Source organism: Antechinus flavipes, chromosome 2 (genome assembly GCF_016432865.1).
Source record: "Antechinus flavipes isolate AdamAnt ecotype Samford, QLD, Australia chromosome 2, AdamAnt_v2, whole genome shotgun sequence".
Classification (NCBI taxonomy): domain Eukaryota; kingdom Metazoa; phylum Chordata; class Mammalia; order Dasyuromorphia; family Dasyuridae; genus Antechinus; species Antechinus flavipes.
In genome coordinates this window covers 437469773-437492770 of record NC_067399.1, presented here as the reverse complement: position 1 = coordinate 437492770, position 22998 = coordinate 437469773, and the positions used below count along the sequence as shown (strand labels likewise).

General features: G+C 40.2%; 1 protein-coding gene across 5 annotated transcripts in view; it reads left to right on the top strand.

Annotated features, from left to right (window-relative positions):
• L3MBTL1 (L3MBTL histone methyl-lysine binding protein 1) overlaps window positions 1-22998 on the top strand; it is a 71463-nt gene that overhangs the window by 24105 nt on the left and 24360 nt on the right. For all 5 annotated transcript variants that reach the window (XR_007950814.1, XM_051979100.1, XM_051979099.1 and 2 more), the window contains exons 8-14: window positions 14978-15069; window positions 15365-15469; window positions 17422-17557; window positions 17742-17833; window positions 18617-18768; window positions 19992-20068; window positions 20759-20844. Coding sequence is in view for 4 of the 5 variants with exons in the window: in XM_051979100.1 (XP_051835060.1) it covers window positions 14978-15069; window positions 15365-15469; window positions 17422-17557; window positions 17742-17833; window positions 18617-18768; window positions 19992-20068; window positions 20759-20844 (740 nt within the window). In the remaining variant the exon portion in view is untranslated. The remainder of the gene's footprint in view (window positions 1-14977; window positions 15070-15364; window positions 15470-17421; window positions 17558-17741; window positions 17834-18616; window positions 18769-19991; window positions 20069-20758; window positions 20845-22998) is intronic.

Sequence of the window (22998 nt, the reverse complement as noted above, 5' to 3'; positions counted from 1 at the left end):
AGTGGAATGAACAGTCTCAATGGGTAGTGACTCCACTATGAAGGAAAGTCTTCAAATAGAGGCTAGATGGCCATGTCTAGGATGTTGTAGAAAGATTTCCGCCCCCCTCCCCACCCTGATCTGTATTAGAATGACCTTTTGAGACACATTCTAATTCTGAGATCCTATGAATCTGTATTCTGAGTACCTATTTCTCCCTTGGACTGCTAGGTAGCATAGTGGATATAGTGTGGGAGCTGCAGGAAGACCTGAATCTAAATCCTATAATTTGCTATATAACATAAGGCACACTTTTTTCAGCTACAATGTCCTCTTCTCATAAAATGGGGATAATAATAGCACCTGCCTCACAGATTTGTTATGAGGATCAAATCAGATAGTATGGGTGAAATGCTTTGCAAACCTTTAAGTACTATTTAAATGTTAGCTATTATTATTATTCTAGCTTTGGTGACTTCTCAGTGCTGACATGATCTTTCTGTTCCTTATGAGCCTTGCTCACTACCCATAATGTCCCCCTTTTTAGGATAAAGTCATTTTTGTCCTTTGGATCCCAGATCTACTTCCCTTTGTTCTCCACTTTACCTCTAGGTAAACAAAAAAACTGATTCATAATCCCATGCTTCCTTCAATGCCATGAAAGTTGAACAAATTTAATTAAGCAGTCATAATCTCATAAAATTCCCTAAGGAAACAAACCTAATTGAGTAAATTCTGTAGGTAAACTGAGTCAGGTTACAGATTAAACACTATTTGAAAAATCCTACACTTACAAAAGTGTAAAGCCACATTGTGAAGAAGTTATGTGACTTAATTGAGAGAAAAAGATTTCATATGTCTCAAAGATTTGACATCAGGGAAATTCTTCCCCAATAAAATATTTGGGGGAGGTTTTAAACTGTATTCCCTTCTTTCTCTCATTTGGTTTATCTCAGGAATGTCAGATGTCTTCCCTTAATGTTATTATTCCAAAAGTCAGGTCTTGATCAGATGAAGTTAATATTAACAGAAGACAGTCTTTTAGCAAATCTTTTAGCAAAAAGTTGCAAGAGGAATGGCCCTGAATACTGGATATAAAAATTAATGATAGGAAATAAAAAAATAAGAAATTCCCATTATAAGATATTGCCAGCAGTTGTCACATCTCTGGGCTCTTGGAATTTTCCCAAGCTCTGGTCTCATTGTCTTTTCCCTGATCTTTCAGATCTCAGCATTAGGACATGGGGTGGGAGGAGCTGTGGTCTTATTAAATGGGAAACTACCAAATTGCGAAGGCTTAAGGCTGAAGAGATTCCAAAGCCAGTCTGTGACCTTTCCCAGAGTTAATTAACCTTCAGCAATTCAAGTATCTGTCTAATTTTGTTCAAGGATTTTTAATCTTTCTTCCTTTTCTCTACTCCTTTCTTCCCTTCCCCCTTATTTATTGGGCCTTTTTGTCTTCCAAAGAAAATGATTAAATCAAAGGATTACTCAGAATTTCCATACCCACCCATTCTGGTCAGAGTTTACAGTCCTACAGATTCCTCTGCCTGCTTTTACCAATGTCTACCTTGCTTTATCCCTGAGCGTCTCCCCTGTTTATCATTCACTGACTGAGCATTCTACGTGGCGTTTTGCCATCAGGTGCATCCTTAGTCCATGGTATTACCATATCTTGCTCTAAAACTTTCTTTACTTTGAGCAGTGTGGTGGAAAGGGCACTGGAGAGAAGAGCTGGGCTTAATTAACCAATCAGTCAGCAGGCATTTATGAAGTACCTGTTACATGTCAGGCATACAAGCACCAAGAATGGTGGTGGGTGCTGCACTTTTGCACTTCCTACCATTGCAGAGGAGACTGAAACTGGTGGCTCTCTGGAACTCAGCGGTTCCAAACTGCAGTGGGCTCTGCTGAGTGTCAGACATTCATGTGGTTAGACCTTCCGAGTGGAGATTGCCCAAGGAGGGGCAGGCAGTTGGGCCAGGTCAGAAATGGAGCAAGTCAAAATGCCTGTGTCCATTAATAGTAGAATCAGACTCATGAGTCATCCCTGAATTTTCAGCCTGAGTGAGAGAGGGAGACAGTCTATAAAAAATAAAGAAATTAAATTCTAAATTAAGAAAAAATAAACAAGTAAAGAAGTGAAACAATCCCTAATTACAAGGAGTTTAAATTCTAATGGGATGACAAATATGTGTATATAGGGAGATATATATTTCACTGCTTCTTCTAGTTGTATAACTGGGCAAATCCCTAAACAATTCTCAAAAATTCTTTTCTAAAAAAGAAATGATAATATTCGCAATCTCAACTCACAAAGTTGTTATGAAGAAAGTGCTTTGGAAACTTTAAAATGCCATCAAATTATGAGTTGCTATTATCATTATTATAATTTTTAAGACTATGCTTGTGATTTTATTAGGGCAGAAAATTCCCTCTATCAAAGCAGATTTGTAACTTAGATCCTTAGAGAGCTGTCAGGAAACAGGTGAGGGGATTCGTTCAAAGCCACAGAGCCCATATGCATCAGAGGCATTTGCACCCAGATCTCCATGACTCCATGCTGCTATGTTTTGGCTGCTTTCTGGACTCTGTCCCTCACATACTTGACTTATGAGAGATACTGGTTAATAATGGCTCCTCCCTTAATAGCAGTGAGATAAAGTCTTTTTGTTAAAGCTGTACTTCCCTACAAGTATTTGGGATATTAGATTTAGGCAAGTAGATTGCAGAGCTACCCTGTCCAAATTCCTTTTGGCTGACTTATGAGACCTACCCCACATATGTGAGGACCAAATGCCATGTGTAAAGCTCTTTGCAAACCGTAAAGTGCTGTAAAAATGCTAAATATTATAGTTATTATTAAGAACACACTCCACTCTCTAGAAGTTTATGTTGAATTAACAAGGCATGACTCAATTGAAGCTTCTTAATGCCCTGGGCCAATACAGTGCTTTGACGCAAACCTATTCACATTCCAGGCTGAACTTCTGGGATCCTTGAAATCCTACTCTGGGTTCTTAGGTTACTGTGGAGGATTCCCCTCCCTTGCTGAACTACTGAAAGATTTCTTGCTTTCTCCAGCACTTAGCACGGTGCTAGGCACATAACAGACACTTTAAAAATATTCATTGATTGACTGAAGGATTGTCTGATGAAGAAAAAAGTCAGGCTAAAGCCAATTCTATTCTTTTAAAAAAAAAATTAGTTTTTAAAAAAATTCATTTTGAATTAAATACAAAAAGAGAAAAAACAAAGAACATTTCTATGAGCACAGCACAACTTAAAAAGAGATTCATATAAAACCATGAATTTCCATTTCACAGTTTGCTTTTTTTTTGGAAGACTATGTAATAAATTTTATATCTTTTTTGGATTTTATATTTTTATTTTTTAAAAAATTATTTTTAACATAAATATAAAATAAGAAAAGGAAAAAATTGTCACATGTAAAACAGAACATAAGTGAGGATTCAAAAATATAAAGCTATTTCCATTTCAAGAAAGTTTATATAATATATATTACATATTGTGTTCAGAGCTGTTTTTTCTTTGCTTCCTTGTAGGTTTTCTTTTGATTTCTGCTGTATGCTTTTTATTTTATTTTTCCCCTTTCTTTTTCCCTCATCCCAAGAAGGTTACAATTAATCATGAAGATTATATAAATATATATACATACACATATATACTTGCAAATATAGAGATATCTATAATCATAGACATACACACATATACATTCAAAAGCATGAATGTAAAACTGTAATATGCTTATTTCCACTTGTCCTAATTCTCTGAAGATGGATAACATCTTCCTTCATAAGTCCAAGTCTTTCCATATTTTTCTAAATCTACCGCCAATTTATGATTTCCTGTACCACAGCAATATTCCAACCTACACTCTCTAGTTATTTTAAATAGTCTAAAACAATATTGATTAATGTAGCTGACATATTATGTAACAATATTGATTAATGTAGCTGACATACAGGATACCTTCTAATTTTTCTCTTTTGATTAAACCTATTTTAGCTTTAAATTTGCTTGAAATCATGATTTTCAAAAAAAAAAAAAACCCTGCTTTTTTTTTTATATGATAAATTCTACTTCTGATCTTTATTTTATGTTTGTGTGCATATCTTATTTGTATAATATTTCCTGAAATGAGTTCAAATTTTTAATCTGCTATCTGTTTTCATTTATGGGTAAATTTATCTAATTCACACATTAATCTACTTGTTTACTTTCTTCACCTTATTCCTAAACTTCTTGATTCTTCTACTTTACTTCTACCCATACCTTGTCTGATTACTTAACATATCTTCCCTTCTAAAAATTTGTCCCTTATCTTATCTCCTCTCACTCTTCCCCCTTGCCTTCTTGTTTTTTTCCTCAATTTATAAGGTTTTTATATCTTTCTAGATATACATGTATTGTTCTCTCTTAAACCCATTCCTAATGAGTAAGATTCCAGAACGACTAGCTTTCCTTCCCATCAAATTCCTCTGTATCAGTTCTTCTTCTCACACCTCATTTGTATAATTAAAACCACTCTTTTTATCTTTATCTACATGGTTTTGCTACTTAGAATCACATCATACTCAGCTCTACCCCAGTCTTTTTTTTCAAACTCTCCAGTTAATAATGACAATTTTAAACAAATGATTTATATTTCCACTATAAAAAGTAAATAGTTTGTCCTTATTGAGTCCTTTGTAATTAGTCTTTGATGTTTACCTCATATTTCTCTGCAATCTTATATGTCAAATTTTATTAAGTTCAGGTCTTTTTGCAACAAAATCCTGAAAGTCCAGCAATTTATTGAATATCCTTTTTTTTTGTCATTGTTCAGCATTATGCTTAACTTTGCTAAATATAGTTTTGGTCAGAACTCCAGTTTTTTTGCTCCTCAATATATGGTATTCCAAGATCTATGGTCTTTTACTGTAGACGCTGCCAGGTCTTGTATAATTCTAATTGTGACTCTCCTGTATTTGAATTGTTTTTTCTTATTACTCAAAATATTTTCTCCTTAACCTGAGAGTTTGGGAATTTAGCTATGATATTCCTACAGGTTTTCCTCCTTGGATTTCTTTTGGGTGGTGATCAGTGGACTTTTTTTTTTCTATTTCTACTTTCCCCTCTTGTTCTAATACTTCAGGACAATTTTCTTTAATTATTTCTTATATGATTTTATCAAGATTCTTTTTCTGATCTGAATAACTTTCAGTTAGTCAGATTTTTATATTTTCTCTTCTTGGTCTGTTCTCCAAATCAGTTGTTTTTCTTGTGAGATGTTTCACATTATCTTCTATTTTTTTCCCCCACTTTATGTCTTGTTTTATAATTTTTTGGATTCTTAAACATCAATGGCTTCTCCTTGCCCTAATTTTCAAGGAGTTGTTTTCTTCCTTAAGATTCTGAATCTCCTTTTCCAGTTGGTTGAATGTTCTTGTTTTTCTTGGCTTGTTCTTACTTTTTTAAACTTTTCTTCAGTCTCTCTCATTTGATTTTTAAAGCCTTTTTTGAGTTCTTCAATAAGTTTTTTTAGGCAGCTGACCCTTTGACATTACTCTTTGGGGTAGAAGAGGCTTTTTTTGTTTGTTTGTTTACTTCAGTATCCCCTGAGACACACCCTGTTCTTTCCTATTTCCAGAGTAACTGGTTGAGTTGGGTTCTTTCTCTCTTGCCTGCTTTTTCTTCTTAAATTTATGCTTTTGTTATTATAAGCACCTTAGTCCTGGGTGTGGGGGACAGAGCCTCTTGCCTCAGGTTCTTCTTACTGTTAATTTTTGACCCATCCCACTGCTTCTGCACTTACCAGGCAGTGCTGGTCCTTCTCACCCAGTGTCCAGTCTCGGCCACATGGCTGGATCTGGCATCCCTTTCCCTCAATCTGTCAGATTCCCCACACTGGAAGGTGAAAATGCCTGTAGCTGAAACAGGGGCTATCTTGCAATTGAGCTACCCCCAAGACTCAGTACTTACTGTTTCACATCCAGGCCAAACTCCATCCTGGGGATCTTTCCTCAGATCTTCTCCACTTGTCCCAAGATGACCACTGTTCTGCCCAATTCTTTTTTTATTTTTTTCACTCTGTGTTCATTCCAAGGTATTATTTTATCTTGTTTGTAGAGGAAATCTGGAGAGTATGGAATTTTCTGATTTAATCTGCCATCTTCCCAGAATCATCCTCTAGACAGTATTCTAAGTTTTCTTTTATTCTCTGGTCTGTACTTTTTTTTTCCCTTCCTCATCCTACCCTAGAGAAAGCTATCATTAGACTCAAAAAGTGTGTGTGTGTGTGTGTGTGTGTGTGTGTGTGAAACCATTTTACATACTTATATTTATCAGTTCTTTCTCTGGAAGTAGATAACATCTTCTTTCATTGGTCCTTTATAATTGATTTGGGTTGAAAGAATTATTCATTCAAAATTGTTCTTAGAACAATATTGCTGTTACTGTATACAATGTCCTCCTAGAATGGTCATGTCACTCTTCATTATTTCATACAAGTCTATGCATGTTTTTTCTAAAATCAGCCCAAACTAGTGCTTTTCTTTTTTATTGTATTAAATTTATTTATTTTTAATACATAGTGCTTTATGAATCATGTTGAGAGAGAAAATCAGAGCAAAAGGGAAAACCATGGGAGAGATTTTTTTAAAAAGTGACCATAGCAAGTGTTGATTTACATTCAGCTTTTTTAGTTCTTTTTCTGGATGCAGATCCAAAGTCTGTCGGGATGACTTCGGATCACTGAACCACTGAGAAGAACCAAGCCTTTCATAGTTATCATTGCACATTTTTGCTGTTATTGTATACAATGTATTCTTGATTCTACTTAATTTGTTCAACATTAGTTCATGTAAATCTTTCCAGGTCTTTCTATAATCAGTTTGTTCATCATTTTTTTATAGAACAGTAACATTCCATTTCATGTACCACTTGTTCAGCCATTCCCCAGCTGATGGGCATTTACTCCTTTTCCAATTCTTTTTCGCCACAAAAAGAGCTGCTACAAACATTTCTGCGCATGTGGGTCTTTTTCCTTCCTTTATGATTTCCTTGAGATACAGACCCAGTAAGGGCAAGCTAGTGCTTTTCTAATAGGCACTAAGGGCTTCCTAGTAGATTCTCCTTTTTCTAATATGAGCTCCTTGGCAGGTCCTGAAGTCATTGTGGCAGATACTAATGCTCCTTGACAATGACCCTAAGATCACGAACATCTCTGAGATTCTTTGTTGACCTTTGAGAACACAAGGGCTGGAAGAACCAGGATGCTTATAGCAGGACCAAGAACAGAGCTGCTTCTTTGGGGTGTTCCATGAAGGAGCAATTGGGACAACAGCTTTAATAGAAATCATTGGGTTCTTCATCTACAAAAACACTGCTACTTCCCAGGGTGCTGTCTGCTTCTCTTGGATGTGAAAGAGCCTTTGATTTGAGAAGATCACAGATTTAGAACTGGGAGAGACCTTCTGTCACCCATTCTAATTCTTCTTGTTTTACAGATAAGGAAACTGAGGTCCAACAAAATTAAGTTACTTGTTCAAGATCATATCAATAGAAAATGTCTGAGAATGGATTTGAACCAGTTTCTCTAGCTTCAAATTTGGTGCTGTTTCCAGTGGAAAGGTTAATTCAGTTGATCTTCATTTAGTGCAACCCCATCATGAGCAGCAGAGGCCTAGAGAAGACTAGAAAAAGCAACAATCCTTCAGTCTTTGAAGCTAGGGTCCTCTTTCTCTGCATTCAATTATCTTTCTACTGCTTCAGGCTGGCCCAGAGTCACAGAAGTACTAGATTTCTTCTTTTTTTTAAGTTCTAGTCTTTTTTTTTTGTAATAATAGCTTTTTATTTTTTAAAATACCTGCAAAGATAGTTTTCAGCATTCACCTTTGCAAAACCTTGTATTCCAGATTTTTCTCTTTCCTTCTCTTCTCCCCCTCTGCTAATAACAAGTAATATAATATGGTTAAACATGTGCAATTCTTCTAAATGTATTTCCACATTTATAATGGCAGTTCTAACTTTTTAGAGTAAGGGATGCCCACTGAGCAAAGCCACCCCCACCTCATGGTCTTATTCAGCCCTTCAGGGATCTCCAGCCTTAAATTATTCCTAGGCTTGGGAATTAAGTTACTTGTTCATGAATCCATGAATCCAATACCATGGCTGATATAGAGAAGGAAGAAAGGGAGATGAACAGAACAGGAAATGGAAGGGAAAGGAGAAAGAAACCCTGATGAAGCAGTGTGGCAAGGAGGCTACCAGTACTGGAGGAAATATGCTTGACTAAGTATTTTAAATGCAAAATGGGGCAGGGATGGCTTTGCTCAGTGGAGATCTGGTGGTTTGGGTCTTAGAGCTCAAGATTGTGACCAAAAGGTTGGGCCATCTGTCTTATATCTCGTTTTCCCTATCCTTCCCAGGAAGCAAGCCGGGGAGAGGTCCGGGGATCTTGGGAAGTGTATGTTCTTCAGATAACCAGATTTAGCTAAACACGGCTGAGGCTGGTCTGACAGGTCAGGAAAAGCAGCAAAGCAGAGAGAGCGCAGAACCATAGCATCTTAGATGGAAGCGTTAGAAGGGACCTGAGATTCCACCGAGTCCAATCTTCTCATTTTATAGATGAAGAAACTGTGACCCAAAATCCCACAGGTAGTAAATAAGTCAAACTCAGAACCTCCCTCTCCACACACTAATGGAGGCTACCTCAGCACATGAAGCCCAAGGAGGACATGGAAGGCGTCTGCCGAGGTCCAGCTGTTTGCTGGGTTTGTGTGCAGCCTTTGATCCAGAGCTAGCCTAGGTGGACTGCTCCCTTCTCCCCCACAAGCAGGCTGACTCCTGAATTTCAAGGGACCTTGTTTGTCACTAGTTAAGGTGACCCACTACTTTTATTAGAGAAAAGGGGCTATATTCGTAGATCAACTTGGGGCTGGAGAGGAATCTACAGGAGACCAGGTCAATGGACATTGCTCCTCGGGGGGAAGAAAACTTGGTCTAGGCTTGAGCACTAGCCATGTCAGTTAGACATTCAACAGCACTGTTTGTTACCGTGTGTGTGTGTGTGTGTGTGTGTGTGTGTTGGGGGAGGAGGATGAGGGTACCAAATGAATATATTTAACGGTAGCATCTCATCACCTGGCAGGGCAGCTAGATGGCACAGTGGATAGAGTGCCAGACCTGAAGTCAGAAATATTCATCTTCCTGAACTCAAATCCACTTCCTATCTGTGTGAGCCTGGGAAGTCACTTAACTCTGATTGCCTCAGTTCCCTCATCTGGAAAATGATCCAGAGAAGGAAAAGGCAAACTACTCCAGTATCCCTGCCAAGAAGCAACAAATGGGTTCTTGAAGAGTCAGGCCAACTGAAACGACTGAACAACCGCAACAAGCATCTGAGTATGCTCACCAACTTGTATGCCTCCAGAAAACTACTTGAGGTTTGAGGCATCTTGTGGGTTATCCTATAGTGAATCAATCAATTAGCCAATCAATCAGTAAACATTTATTAACAGCCTACTATGTTCCAGGCACTGTGCTAAGCACTATGAAATCTATAATTCATGAGCCCCCATTCTAGCCGTAAGATGAATTTTAAGATATTTTTTAAAATGTAATTAAACAACAAAGCAAAATAAATGATATTTTAAAAATTTTAGTTAAACAACAAAGCAAAATAAATGACAAATAAAATTCAATGTCTTTCATTCAAATGGGAGAAGATAGTACCAGAAGTTTTCCTATCACTGCTCTGGGAATGTAGGTAGGGAATATATACTATCAGAAACCCGGGGCAAAGAGAAAAGGGGCATATAATAGGAAACAAGTAGCCAGCAAATATATGTGACCTCAGCAGCTCATAAGTTCCATGCTGCAGAACCATTAATGTCCATTGGGATCCTCCCCTCCTGCTGAGCTGCTGTGGCTCTCTGTGGCCACCTGCCAGTCTTCAGCTGGCTTCTCTACTGCCACAAAGTGACCTTCAACCAAAGTCTGACTTCTGCAGCCCCTGATGCAGTAGACGGAGGGTTCTGCCAGCTCTTAGCTTGTAGCTTCAAAGGACAGGTTTAGTTTTGGGGGGCTATAGTAACTCTTCCCACTTGGCCACATGGAGAAGGCTTTGTATATTTAAAGTCCGTCTTTTGATTCTATATGAGCTGCCATTCTTGAAATATTGCACTAAAGGTAAGAAAGTGCCTTCCCCTGCCCTCTGCCAATCAGTAGTCTATGTGTATCTGAAGGAATAGGACCAACTCCGTGTTCTGTGTCCCAGCAAGCAACAGAATTACTCTTCTGCTTGCAAATACCCTCAGCCTCCACTACCTTCTTTCTGGAGTAGTTCATCATGGTGTGGAGGGGACACTTGAAGACCAGCCTGGCTTATCAGAGGTTCTCACAGGGCTTGCCAAGTTGACACAGCTTCAGGTATGGACCTGGTGAGGGACAGTGGGTCTGTCACCTTAGAAACTACAAACTCACAAACAGAGTCTCTAGCTGGCTAGCAAAAGAACAGTGAACTTCCCACCCAGAGTAATTCTTAAAAATCAATCAGCGACTAGGTCAGGGATTTCCCAAACTTTTTAAATCTATGTACTCACTAACTTTCAATTAACTCTCCATATTACCTCCCATTCTATGTGAAAATGAAGAAATTCCTGAGTTTATTGAGTATATATGCAAATTGGAAATAAAACAGAGAGATTGAGAATTGAACTGAAAACTCTGATCTACACAGAGAGGTTGTTATAAACAGAATTAAGAACTTTTGAAATATTTCAATATGATAATAGTAATGATATCTACCAGATATTCCCATACTGCTGTAAACTTTGAGAGAAATATTTCTTCTCTGAATTCATGTGGTAGGTAACTGCTACAAATACATTTACCATAATGCAGAAATTGTGGAGGTGAAAACCTAAGTTTTATTATTATGCTCAACCAAAAGTTCAGGCTTCAGAGAAAATCCAAATGTTCATTAGTATTCTAACAAACTCTCTTATAAACAAAATTACACCGGGGCAGAAATAATTCTTTTACCTACTGCAATCTTGTACATTCCTCTTAGGCCATAAAAATTCAAGATAAGACAGCATACTTCCTTTAATGTCAAAAAAAAAAAATTGAACAAATTTAGCAAACATATACATAATTTCATGCATTCCCTAAGGAAACAAACTTTATCAAACAAAATCTATAGGTAAACGAAATCAGGTTACAAATTAAACTACATTTAGAGGTTTCACAAATAGTCTAGTTGAGGAGGAAGATTTACATTTTACCAAGGAGTCTGGCACCGCTGCAATTTTTTCTCTGGCTTCTTATCTAAAGAGTGTTTATGGCTTAAAGTAAATTTTCATATCCCACTGGACAGATTTTGGTCAAGTGAGGTTAATATTAATAGAAGATAGGCTTTCAGTTAAATGAAACTTGTTAAGAGGAATAAAAAGAAATTTTTTAAAATCAGTAATTCCTGTTATACCCTGTACTGTCAGTAATATGGTCAGAGGAAGGAAATTACTTAACTTCATAACCTCAACAAGGGATAGCAGGAAAAGAACTTGAATATCATATGAACTTGAGCAAGATCATCCAACCAGTTACTGGTATATAGAAAGACTAAAACTAACTCAATCCCCATTGGATTTTCTCTCCTCTCTGGACTTCGCTTCTAAATTTGTGATTTTTTTCAAACAGCAAAAATATACCTCTCTCCTTGCTCCTCTCCTCTCCCTCAATTGAGGGAAAAAAAACCCTATTACAAACATAGTCAAACAAAACAAATTTCTGCAATGACCATATCCAACAAAAAAAGTTTCATTCTATACTCTGAGCCCATCAACTCTATCAGTAGGTGGGCAGCATGTTATAATAACATGTAGGTAGGTGGTACAATGGATACAGCACCTTCCTTCCAAGATTGTTGTGAGGACAAAATGAGATGACATTTGTAAAGTGCTTTGCAGACCTTCAAGTGCTATGTAAATGCTAGTCCTTTGGCTCTTGCATTTGTAAAATGAAAAGTTTGGACTAGAAGATCTTCAAGAATCATTTTACCCCTGACCCTTTGTGAATTCCACAAAATCTCTTATATAATTTTCTTAGACCAAACTTTAAAAACAAATTTATCACTGCAGATTATAATTATTCCTGACTCTCTTATTCTATGCTATCCATATCTATTTCTTCCCAACAATCATATATAGAAGATCCACCTAATATACTAAATCTTATTTTCTAATTCCTTTAATGTTTTAGAGCAGTTATCTTTCTTTTTTCTTTTTTAGACATGACATTATTGTATTAATGCTTCCTAGAACAGCATTGGTGTTTTAGACTGTCATGTTAGACAATTTCATTGATTTGTAATTAATTTGTAGTCTACTAAAACTCCCAGGTCCTTTTCCCCCCATCTCCACCCCCAGTCTGCTTCTGTCTGTCCACTGCCTTCCCCCTCCATTGAAAAGAGTAAGAAAAACCTTTGTAATATATATTCTCATATTGACTATGTCTGATGGTACCTGCCATTTCATAGTTTCTGATGAAATTTCATTAAATGAAATGAAAATGCAGATTAAATAAGTGACCTCAGCACCCCAGGGCTCAGAATCCAATAAGAAAGGCCTGTGTTAGTACCTGGATTCCCCAACTCCCACACAAACCCCTCTATCCTCTTTTTTCCCCCAGCAGGGTATTTGTTCTTTTTTGGTTTTGATAGGTGAGCTCTTGAGTTTAGATAGTCTTTATTTAAGAGTTCAGTATGGTTAGAAGGAATTGAAGGGTGAAGTTCACTTAATGGCAGGTCAAAAGAATTGTAAAGAGTTCTCTGCATCTCAACATTTGCAGTGAACTAGGGCAGCAGTTCTCAAAGCATGGTTGCAAAACACTGAGCCTGTGAATGCCCTTTCAGAGGATCCATGAGGATCCAGAACTATTTTTATAATAATACTAAGATATGTACCCACAAAAATATTCTTCTCTTTTCCAATTACATAACTGCATAAGTCTATTTTCTTTATAGCCAAAGTAATATATCACAACTGACTAATTAAATGCAGAAGCAGATAGGAGAAACCCCAGATATTAAGGAAATTTGCAAAAATGTATAAAACAGTGCCACTCATCTCACTAATTTCTTTTTATTTTGAAAAAAGTTATTTATCATTGTAAAATATTAATTATATTCACAAGCAATGAATGAGTTTATTTTTATTATTTTTAATGATTAATAGTTTAATAATTTATCAGCTTTAATTTCTAATATGGTAAATATAAATAGATATATAACCCATGTAAAACAAAAGTTCTTTAGACTCCTCAATAGATTTTAGAAGTATAAAAGTATTGAGACCAAAAAATTGGAGAATCACTGACATAGAGAAAGTTCATTGTTGGATGATACAATAGAGAATTGGGTCTCTGAGTCATCTCATAGCAAAGATGTGGAATTAATTTTGTTAAACAGACAATTTTTTTACGTTATACACATATAGTCATATTAACCATATTTACACATTAGTCATGTTGTGAAAGAAGAATCAGAACAAAAGGGAAAAAACACAACAAAGGAAAAACAACCCCCTAAAAGTGAAAATAGAATGCTTCAATTAAACAGATGTCTTCTTTGCAGTGTTATTTGTTGTTATGGAATTCTGGAGAATCCAGTTTTTTCATAGCAGACATCTAGTTTTTAGTAAGGAAAATAAGGGGGTACACTTTTGAGCCCGTGCCCTGAGAAGGGGTGTGAGTGGGATCTTGGGATTCTGCAGATAGGTCCTCATTCAGGCTCTTAACTAAGACCTAGAAGTGGGAGATTCAAGCTGTTCAAGCCTCCAGCTTGTCTAAGCTCAAAGAGAATGAAACCCTGATTCATTCCTTACTTTGTATAGTGCTAGCTAGTGAACTACAGCCTTACAGGGAGGTCCTGTGGAGTCACCCAGTAAGGATAGAGCTGCCTATATAAAAAAGAGACAGAAGGACTTTATAATTGTATGTATTATATAAATATGTATGCATAAATAATTGTAGAATATTAAGTATGAAGCCATCTGGTCCATCATTTTACTATTAGGGAAACTGAGGCCCGGAGAAAGTCCAATACTTTTCCCTCCACTATCCTTTAGTGTTCTCTAGTACTGATTATGTCCAATTTATCCATAATGCTCCTTGTTTGTACCTCCTTATTTGCATAGTCTTCCCTTTAGACCTAGAGCTTGGTCTTATTTTTTTTTATTTTTTATTATTAAAGCTTTTTATTTTCAAAACATATGCAGGGATAATTTTTCATTGGCTTATTTTCAACTGAAACCTGTTAAAGACCTTAACTTAGAAAGGCCAAGGTCTCCCAGGGCATCCAGGGCCTGATCCACATCTGGCCACTGGACCCAGATGGCTCAGGAGAAGAAAATGAGACTGGCGACCTTGCACAGCCCTCCCTCCCTGAAATCCGGTCATCGCCTCCCTGATGTCTTCGAGAATGAGGGACAGACCACAGAACACTGAGAGGAGGGCCCGTTTTTGCCTTTTCCCCACCCCCAGTACTTGTCTCACAAATGGTAGATAATTAAAAAGAGGAGGATACTTCTCCCCCAGCCTTTCTTTCTCTATTCTCTTCTCTTTAGCTCGATCCTAATCCCTTTCTTCCTTCTTTACACCTGAGTGCTCCCGCTAGTGCTGTCCAGTGAAATTCCCAGTGCCCGGGGGTCCTGGATCTAAACGGTCTGGGGAAACCGCCTGATAGGGAGGGAGGGAAGAGCTCTGGCTCAGCTGGTCTCCCGCCTGCACTTTGCCCACGAGGCCCCAGGTCTTGGACTCCAGAGGCAGCCCTTCCTACCTCAGGTCACAGGGCTGTGTCCCAGCAGCCCTTGCCTCCCCTTTCCTGCTGGTCCCACCCGGGCTCCGGCGCGCGCCTCCTAGTCCACGGAGCGTTCGGAGGGCATCCCGAGCAGCCTGAGTCAGGCCGCAGCGAGCAAGGGTTCTGTCCCTGCAGGAGCCGGGGAGGAGAAGAAGGACGGCTGGTCGTGGGCCACGTACCTGGAGGAGCAGAAGGCCATCGCCGCGCCGCTGGACCTCTTCCACGATGTGAGTCCTGGACTTTCCCCGCGGGAGCTCCTCCTTGCCTCTGTGCCCCAGAACTCAGGGCCCCGCTGTCCGACATCCACGGCTGGGGTAGAGAGGCTGCAAGGGGGGCCCCAGGTAGGGCCCCGCTCCCTGACCCGTCTCTGAAATCTCAGCTCATGAACCTGGTGGGGGGAAAGCCTCGTTTTTCTCTCCTCCCCCAGTGATGCTTAGCTAGGGTCTCCTCAGCCCGCCTTCCACCTGCCCAGGACCCTCACACTGGACCAGGGCTTGCCTGCCCTCCTTTGTTCCCTTACAGTGCCAGGCTTTCCCTCAGAACAAGAACGGCTTCAAGCTGGGCATGAAGCTGGAAGGGATTGACCCTCAGCACCCATCCATGTACTTTATCCTCACGGTGGTGGAGGTGAGTTCTGTGCGGTGACCCCATGGCGAGGGGGCTTGGAGGAGCCTTTGGATCCTCAGCAGAGCCCGGCCCCGGACAGTGGAGCTGTACATGGCAGCTGCAGGTTTGTAAGAGGGTGAAAGCGGTCCTCTGGGTCTCCAGCCTCTCTGGGAAGACTTCCCTGAGGAAGAACGTTTGGAAAGGCACAGAGATAAAGGGGAAATAATCCTCAGGGGCAAAACATCCAAAGCTGAGATGCAAAGGGCGCGTTTGGGGGACAGTTGTATAAACTGTTTGTTCCAAGTTCGGGATTATGTAGGACAGTCAGGAGCAGGAAGGATAGAATGGGGCTGGATCCTAAAGGGCTCTGAATGACATTACCATCACCAGACTGGGCAGGGCTCAGACAAAAAGTAGTCAGGAAGTGAGAGCCAGACCCAGGGGAGTGCCTCCCAGAGGAAAGGGGCTTTTCAGCCGGGCAGGACTATCCGAACCCCAGAAGCTAGGTCTCTCTCCTTCATGGAGAAGACAGATAATCTCGGAACCAAGGCCCTAAACGAAGAGGCTTTTGAATTGTCTACCTTTTTCCTCTCCAGACCTTCAGCCTTTCTTTAAGGCTCCCTTCTTAATAAGTGTATGCTCGTTTTGCTTCTCTCCTGTAGTATGTCAATTAGCTGGCATTTATTGGAAGCCTCCTGGGCACCAAGCACTATCCTGGGTGCTGGGAATACAAAGGAAGCAAAAGACTTTCTCTGCCCTCAAAAGAATATAAACTACCACATCCAAGAGATAGGTAGTGTAAATGGGAGATACACTGTGGTTTGTCCTTCATTCTCAAAGACGACCATGACATACAAGTAAATTGGATTTAAGTGAGGGGGGATTGTGCAAGGTCCCCTGCCTCACTTTCCCCTCCAGAGCCTCTGGGTCCAGTGGCCAGATATAGACCAGAACAACAGGAGATGGCCCCAGATGCAGTGGGGGACCGTGGACTTTTTAACTTAAGCCCATCCAGTGATTATGATTAGATCAGAAATGAGGCAGAGAATAATTTCTGTTATGTAGTTACCCAAAATCTAATCTGGGAAGTGAAGATCCTCCAGAAATGGAGAAGACTGGGAAAGACTTTTTGTAAAAAGTGGCATTTGTGCTGAGAATGGAAGCTCTCTGAAGGCAGAGTCTGATTCCTGTGGGACTTTACACCCTCTGAGTCCAGCTCAGTCTAATGCATAGTGGGCATGTGTTTTAAGACTGTAAAAAATTAATAAGTGAGGGCCAGTGATGGAGCAGATGACCAAGCAGAAAAGGAGTTTTAGTGACTTATCTAAAATTATAGAGGTAATAAGCATTTGAGGTGAGATTTTAAGCCAGGCCCCATGATTCCAGCATCAGTGCCCCCCTCAGAATAGTCTGTGATGGCTTTGGGGTTCCAAGGTTATTCAGGAGAATAGTGATGTGGGGTGGAGGGAGGAATCAGGAAGAAGACCAAGTTTTTAGCAAGGGATAAATATGCTGTGCTCATTTTGGGGACATGTTGAGCTTGAAGTGCCAAATGGGCATCCAGGAGGGGATATCCTTGGCCCATGGAAGCTGCTGATGCTGACCTGGTACTAGGGGAGAATGGTCAAGGAAGAGATTTAAAGTTGAGTCTCCCCTATAATTCTGAGAGAAGATGATTCTGCCAAAGAAGAGGAGACTTTAAAAATAGAAGGCCAGAATGAAGTTCCCCAAGTTGCTTTTGTTCCCGTTTCCCCATAATTTAAACTCTATACCTGTGTCTTTGTACCTAGCTTGTACCTAGTCTGGCACAAAGTAGGTGCTTAATAAATGTTTATGAGCAGAAAGGAGAACTTGGAGGTGAAAAGGTGTATGAATTGGGAAGGAGAGGGAGAGAAGTTAAGGTTCAGCTGTTGGCCCCTGATCTGATACTAGACTTTCTTTCCCTGGAGCTCTTGTGTCTCCCCTCTTCCTAGGTTTGTGGGTACCGAATGCGATTGCACTTTGATGGCTACTCCGAGTGCCATGACTTCTGGCTCAATGCTGATTCCCCCAATATCCACCCCGCTGGCTGGTTTGAGAAGACTGGACACAGACTACAGCCCCCCAAAGGTAAGGCTTGGCCGAGGCCCACCCCAGACAGGACGGACCAGTAGATATGTCTGCCCTATCCCTCCACTCCTTCTGTAGCCACCACTTCTCTCCCACATCCCTTTCATGCTCCCCTGTCCCCCAAGCACCAAGCCATGCCCTAGCTTCCATACCCTGCTCTGTTTGTTCCCCCTGAGGGGACTAGGTTACAAGGAGGAAGAGTTCAGCTGGAGCAACTACTTACGGAGCACCAAGGCCCAGGCTGCCCCCAAGCACCTCTTTTCCAGCCATAGCAATGTGAGTAACTAAGCCCCATTCCCCACCGCCATGCTAGAAGAGAGTCTCTCTCCTACTTCTCCTTCTGGTCATCCCCAAGCCTGTGTGACTGTAAAGTTATTTACCCTACTTAGGCTTCCATTTTCTCATCTCTAAAATGTAAGGGCTGGACTACGTGGCCTTTGAGCCTTCCGCTCTAAACTCATGAGCCAGGAGCCCTTCCATTGGATCAGGGGAATGATTTCTCCTCCCTAGGCTAGACAGGGACTCCCTTGCCTAGTCCAGATCCAGGGAATGGACCTGTAGGTGTCAGGGAAGGGTAGGGGCCAAGTACTTCTATTCTGGGAAGGGAAGGGAATCATAAATTTCTAGTTCCATTCCCTAGGACATTCTCCTGTGTCCTTCCTCAGTTTCCCCTAATGAATGCTATGTGATGGCCAGTCATTCCTCTCAATCCCTCTGGCCAGCTCCTTTGAAGGAGCTTTACAAGATTGAAAGTGAGTTGAGAAATCTAATAGAATGTAGGCTCTTTGAGGGGAGGAACTGTTTTTGCTGAATACTGAGGTATTCAGTGCCTAGGAGAGTGCCCAGCACATAGTAAGTAGGCCCTCAATTTTTAAAAATAGTTAGATTAAGGGCTTGTGCCAGACTACTCCTATTTTCCCCACCTTCTCACTCTTCCCAAAAAAGACTTGGGGTTACTGCCTCTTCTTCTGTCACTGGATTCAAGGGTGGGACAGTGGCTTTGAGCAGGGACAGAAGCCCTGTTTGGTCTGTGACAGAGGGGCTCGTGTTACCCTGCAGAGCTCAGTGCCCACGGGCTTCCAGGTGGGCATGAAGCTGGAGGCTGTGGACCGCATGAACCCCTCCCTCATCTGCGTGGCCAGTGTCACTGACGTGGTGAACGGTCGCTTCCTGGTGCACTTTGACAACTGGGACGACACCTATGATTACTGGTAGTGGGAGCTGTCCTGGAGTGGCAGGGGTGGGAGTGGTGATCTTGGGATCAAGAACTGGGAGAGTTGGGGGACAGAACAAGGGAAAGAGGTGCTATCTCAGCCTAAGACTTCCAGGCCAACATTCACATAACCACCCTGTAAAGTGGAAGGAATCGCAGGGCTTGGATTCAGATCCTGCTGTCTCTACCAAACTCTTCCTGTGGACTTTGGACAAGTCCTTTTTGGACTTCAGTTGCTTCACTTTTAAAATGAACTAAACAAACTCTAAGACCTCTTCCAACTTTAAATCTATGATCCAAGAAAATAAAGTCCCTTCCACCCCTAAATCTAGGATCCTTTAACCAGAGTGATGACCTCCAGCCCCTGCAGTTCTAAACAAGGTTATCAGGACTCTGGCTCACTGTTGATGAGGAGACGCTCTCAGGTCCAAATAGAATTGAGCCTCCTTTTTCTGCCCCTTATTTCTGGGGCTCTAGGAGGTGACTAGATGCTCTAAGGCCAGACCACTGTAGATTCTTTGTCTCTTTATTTCTTTATTACTTCTTTCTATCCCTTCATGCCTACCTCTTCCTCTTTGTCTCTCTCTCCTCTCCTTCACTCCATTCCTTCTTTGTTCCCATCTCCTTATTTTTCAAAGGTGACTGCTATTTTTTTTCTAACAGGCCGGGGCACTCAAGAATGGACAGTGTCTCATGGCTCTGGGGGCCTTAACAGAGCAAGAATAAGTAGGGGAAGGAACAAATTCTGCTAAAAATCAAGAGAAGAAAAGATGGAAAGAAGAAGAATGTGGGGGCTGGGAGAAGCTAACCTAGAGTTCATTGATTAGGTTCCCAATCCACCCAAGCTTCCTCCTCCATTGGTCAACATTTTAAATAGAGGGCATCATTCAAAATTTTTAACTGGAAGAAAAAAACAATTAAATGTCACCTTATGTTATTTTAGGGAATACTCTCTAATTAATCAGATAATTAGTCTGAAAAAACATGAGATTAAGACAAATTATTTAAAACATAATTTCTATTGAAATAAGATGATACTATTTAAGTTTTTCCATAATCATCTGGAAATAGTTTTTAAAATTCTATTATTTACACTTTCAATATTAGATTTTTAAAAAATTAATAAACCAAAGCTATTTGATCCCTGAAGCTCTGCTCATTTTAAGAAGGCCCAGAGTCTGAGAGCTGCACTCTGAACATTGAGGTCTCCTTGTGTTTCAGGTGTGACCCCAGCAGTCCTTACATCCATCCTGTTGGCTGGTGCCAGAAGCAAGGAAAACCTCTCACCCCTCCACAAGGTGACCTGGCTGATCCCTTTTCCCATGCTCCATCCTTCCCTCCTGTCCCCCTTCTCCAATTAGTACATTTCGATTATGGGAGACGCTGGTGGGAGGGATGCCCTTTCTCAGTCCATGGGCACTACTCACCTTGTTACCTTGTGTTGGGGGAGAAAAGTGTCAGGAGCCTGGACTCTTTCAGAACACTCCAAGAGAATCTAGGGAAGGTCAGCACTTTCACCTCCCTAAGAGTCCAAACATGAGCCTGACACACCCAATGAGCAAAGCAAGTTGAGATCAAGTAATTCAGGCTTTTCAGTTTCTCTAGGGAAAAATCAGAAAAGAGAAACAAGTAGGAGAAAAGAGCCAGAGCAGCAAAACTCAAAGGGGAAGAGGGAAGAATTTGGAAATGACCCTCTGGGCAGATAAAATACACTATTCCTCTTCTCCTCCCACCCAGGATTCTGAGTCTCAGTGGCCAAGATTCTGCAGGATCCAGAGCCTTCCAGCCAGGAGTTGCTAGCTGAGGGCTAGTTCTCCCCTTTGGCCCTTTCCCATTTGGTACCCTGGCTGGCCCAGGATAGAGTTATGCAGGAGCTACATTCATTCGCTCCTTCCTACCTGACGACAGGGGACTCCTGGAACAGAAGCAACACCCAAGCCCTCCAACTTACCAACACATCATAGCTTACTCTCCATATTCCCCTCTAGATTATCCAGATCCTGATAGTTTCTGCTGGGAAAAATACTTAGAAGAGACTGGAACTTCTGCTGTCCCTTCCTGGGCTTTCAAAGTGGTAAGTGCCATGGGAGGAACAGAGATGGGAATGAAGCCTGATAAAAGGGTATGGTTGCTACTTTCAGAGATCCAACAGGCCAGGGGAAGAATCCAGAAAGGGAGGACAAGCCTCCTTAGCCCTCTACTCTATTTCCATGTAAGAGAAAGAGTGCTGGATTTGGAGTTGAAAGACCTGAGTTAAAATTCTGTATTACCTTAGACAAATAAATTAACTTATCTGACCAGCAAAGGATATGAACAGACAATTTTCAGAGGATGAAATTGAAACTATTACCACTCATATGAAAGAGTGTTCCAAATCATTATTGATCAGAGAAATGCAAATTAAGACAACTCTGAGATACCACTACACACCTGTCAGATTGGCTAAGATGACAGGAAAAAATAATGATGAATGTTGGAGGGGATGCGGGAAAACTGGGACACTAATGCATTGTTGGTGGAGTTGTGAACGAATCCAACCATTCTGGAGAGCAATCTGGAATTATGCCCAAAAAATTATCAAACTGTGCATACCCTTTGATCCAGCAGTGTTTCTATTGGGCTTATATCCCAAAGAAATACTAAAGAAGGGAAAGGGACCTGTATGTGCCAAAATGTTTGTAGCAGCCCTGTTTGTAGTGGCCAGAAACTGGAAAATGAATGGATGCCCATCAATTGGAGAATGGTTGGGTAATTGTGGTATATGAATGTTATGGAATATTATTGTTCTGTAAGAAATGACCAGCAGGATGAATACAGAGAGGACTGGCGAGACTTACATGAACTGATGCTGAGTGAAATGAGCAGAACCAGGAGATCATTATACACTTCGACAACGATATTGTATGAGGACATATTTTGATGGAAGTGGATTTCTTTGACAAAGAGACCTGAGTTTCAATTGATAAATGACGGACAAAAGCAGCTACACCCAAAGAAAGAACACTGGGAAACGAATGTGAACTATTTGCATTTTTGTTTTTCTTCCCGGGTTATTTATACTTTCTGAATCCAATTCTCCCTATGCAACAAGAGAACTGTTCGGTTCTGCAAACATATATTGTATCTAGGATATACTGCAACATATCCAACATATAAAGGACTGCTTGCCATCTAGGGGAGGGGGTGGAGGGAGGGAGGGAAAAAAAAATCGGAACAGAAACGAGTGTCAATATAAAGTAATTATTAAATAAAAATTAAAAAAAAAAAACTTATCTGACCAGATAGCCTTTAAGGACCTTTTTAGCTCTAAATTTTTGGTTCTTTTAGAATAGATCTAGATGACCCTTATCTTTGACTCCAGGGCTTTGACCTTTAGCCACTCTTTCTGGGTTTCTTTGATATACTTTATTTTTTTATATAAAGCTTTTTATTTTCAAAACACATGCATATATAGTTTTCAACATTCACCCTCGCAAAACCTTGTGTTCCAATTTTTTTCTCCCTTCTTTCCCTCATCCTCTCCCCTAGATGGCAAGTAATCCAATATATGTTAAATGTGCAATTCTTCTGTACATATTTCTACAGTTCTCATGCTGCACAAGAAAAAAATTAGATGAAAAAGGAAAAAAATGAGAAAGAAAACAAAATGCAAACGACAACAAAAAAAAGCAAAAATACTATTTTTGTGATTAACATTCAGTCTCCACAGTCCTCTTTCTGGGTGCAGATGGCTCTCATTATCTTTGATATATTTTATATGTGCATTTCTGAGTTTTTCCAAAGGGAAGTAAGGGAGGGAGGAGAAATTTTCATTTTGCTAGAATCTAGCACTCAGTCAACAGACATTAAGCACTGATTATGTGCCTGGCTCTAGGAACACAAAGAAAGGCAAAACAGTTTGCTCTCATAATATATTGGACTAGCACATAGTAGGTGCTTAGTAAATGCTTAATGAAATGAAAGAATAAACTAATCAGCCTTGACCAAGGGTCACCTGATCCCTAGATTCTTCCTGACCTGTCTCCCTGGAATCAGATCCCATTCAATTCAACAAGAACTTGTTAAGATCTTAATATGTACAAGGTATGTTTTGAAAATAAAAAGCTATTAAAAATATATGTACAAGGTATTGTTCTAGGATCTATAAAGACTGACAATCTCTGTTCTCACACAGCTTACCTTTTGCTGGAAGATATAACCTATAAAATGAAAACTAAATATAAGATAT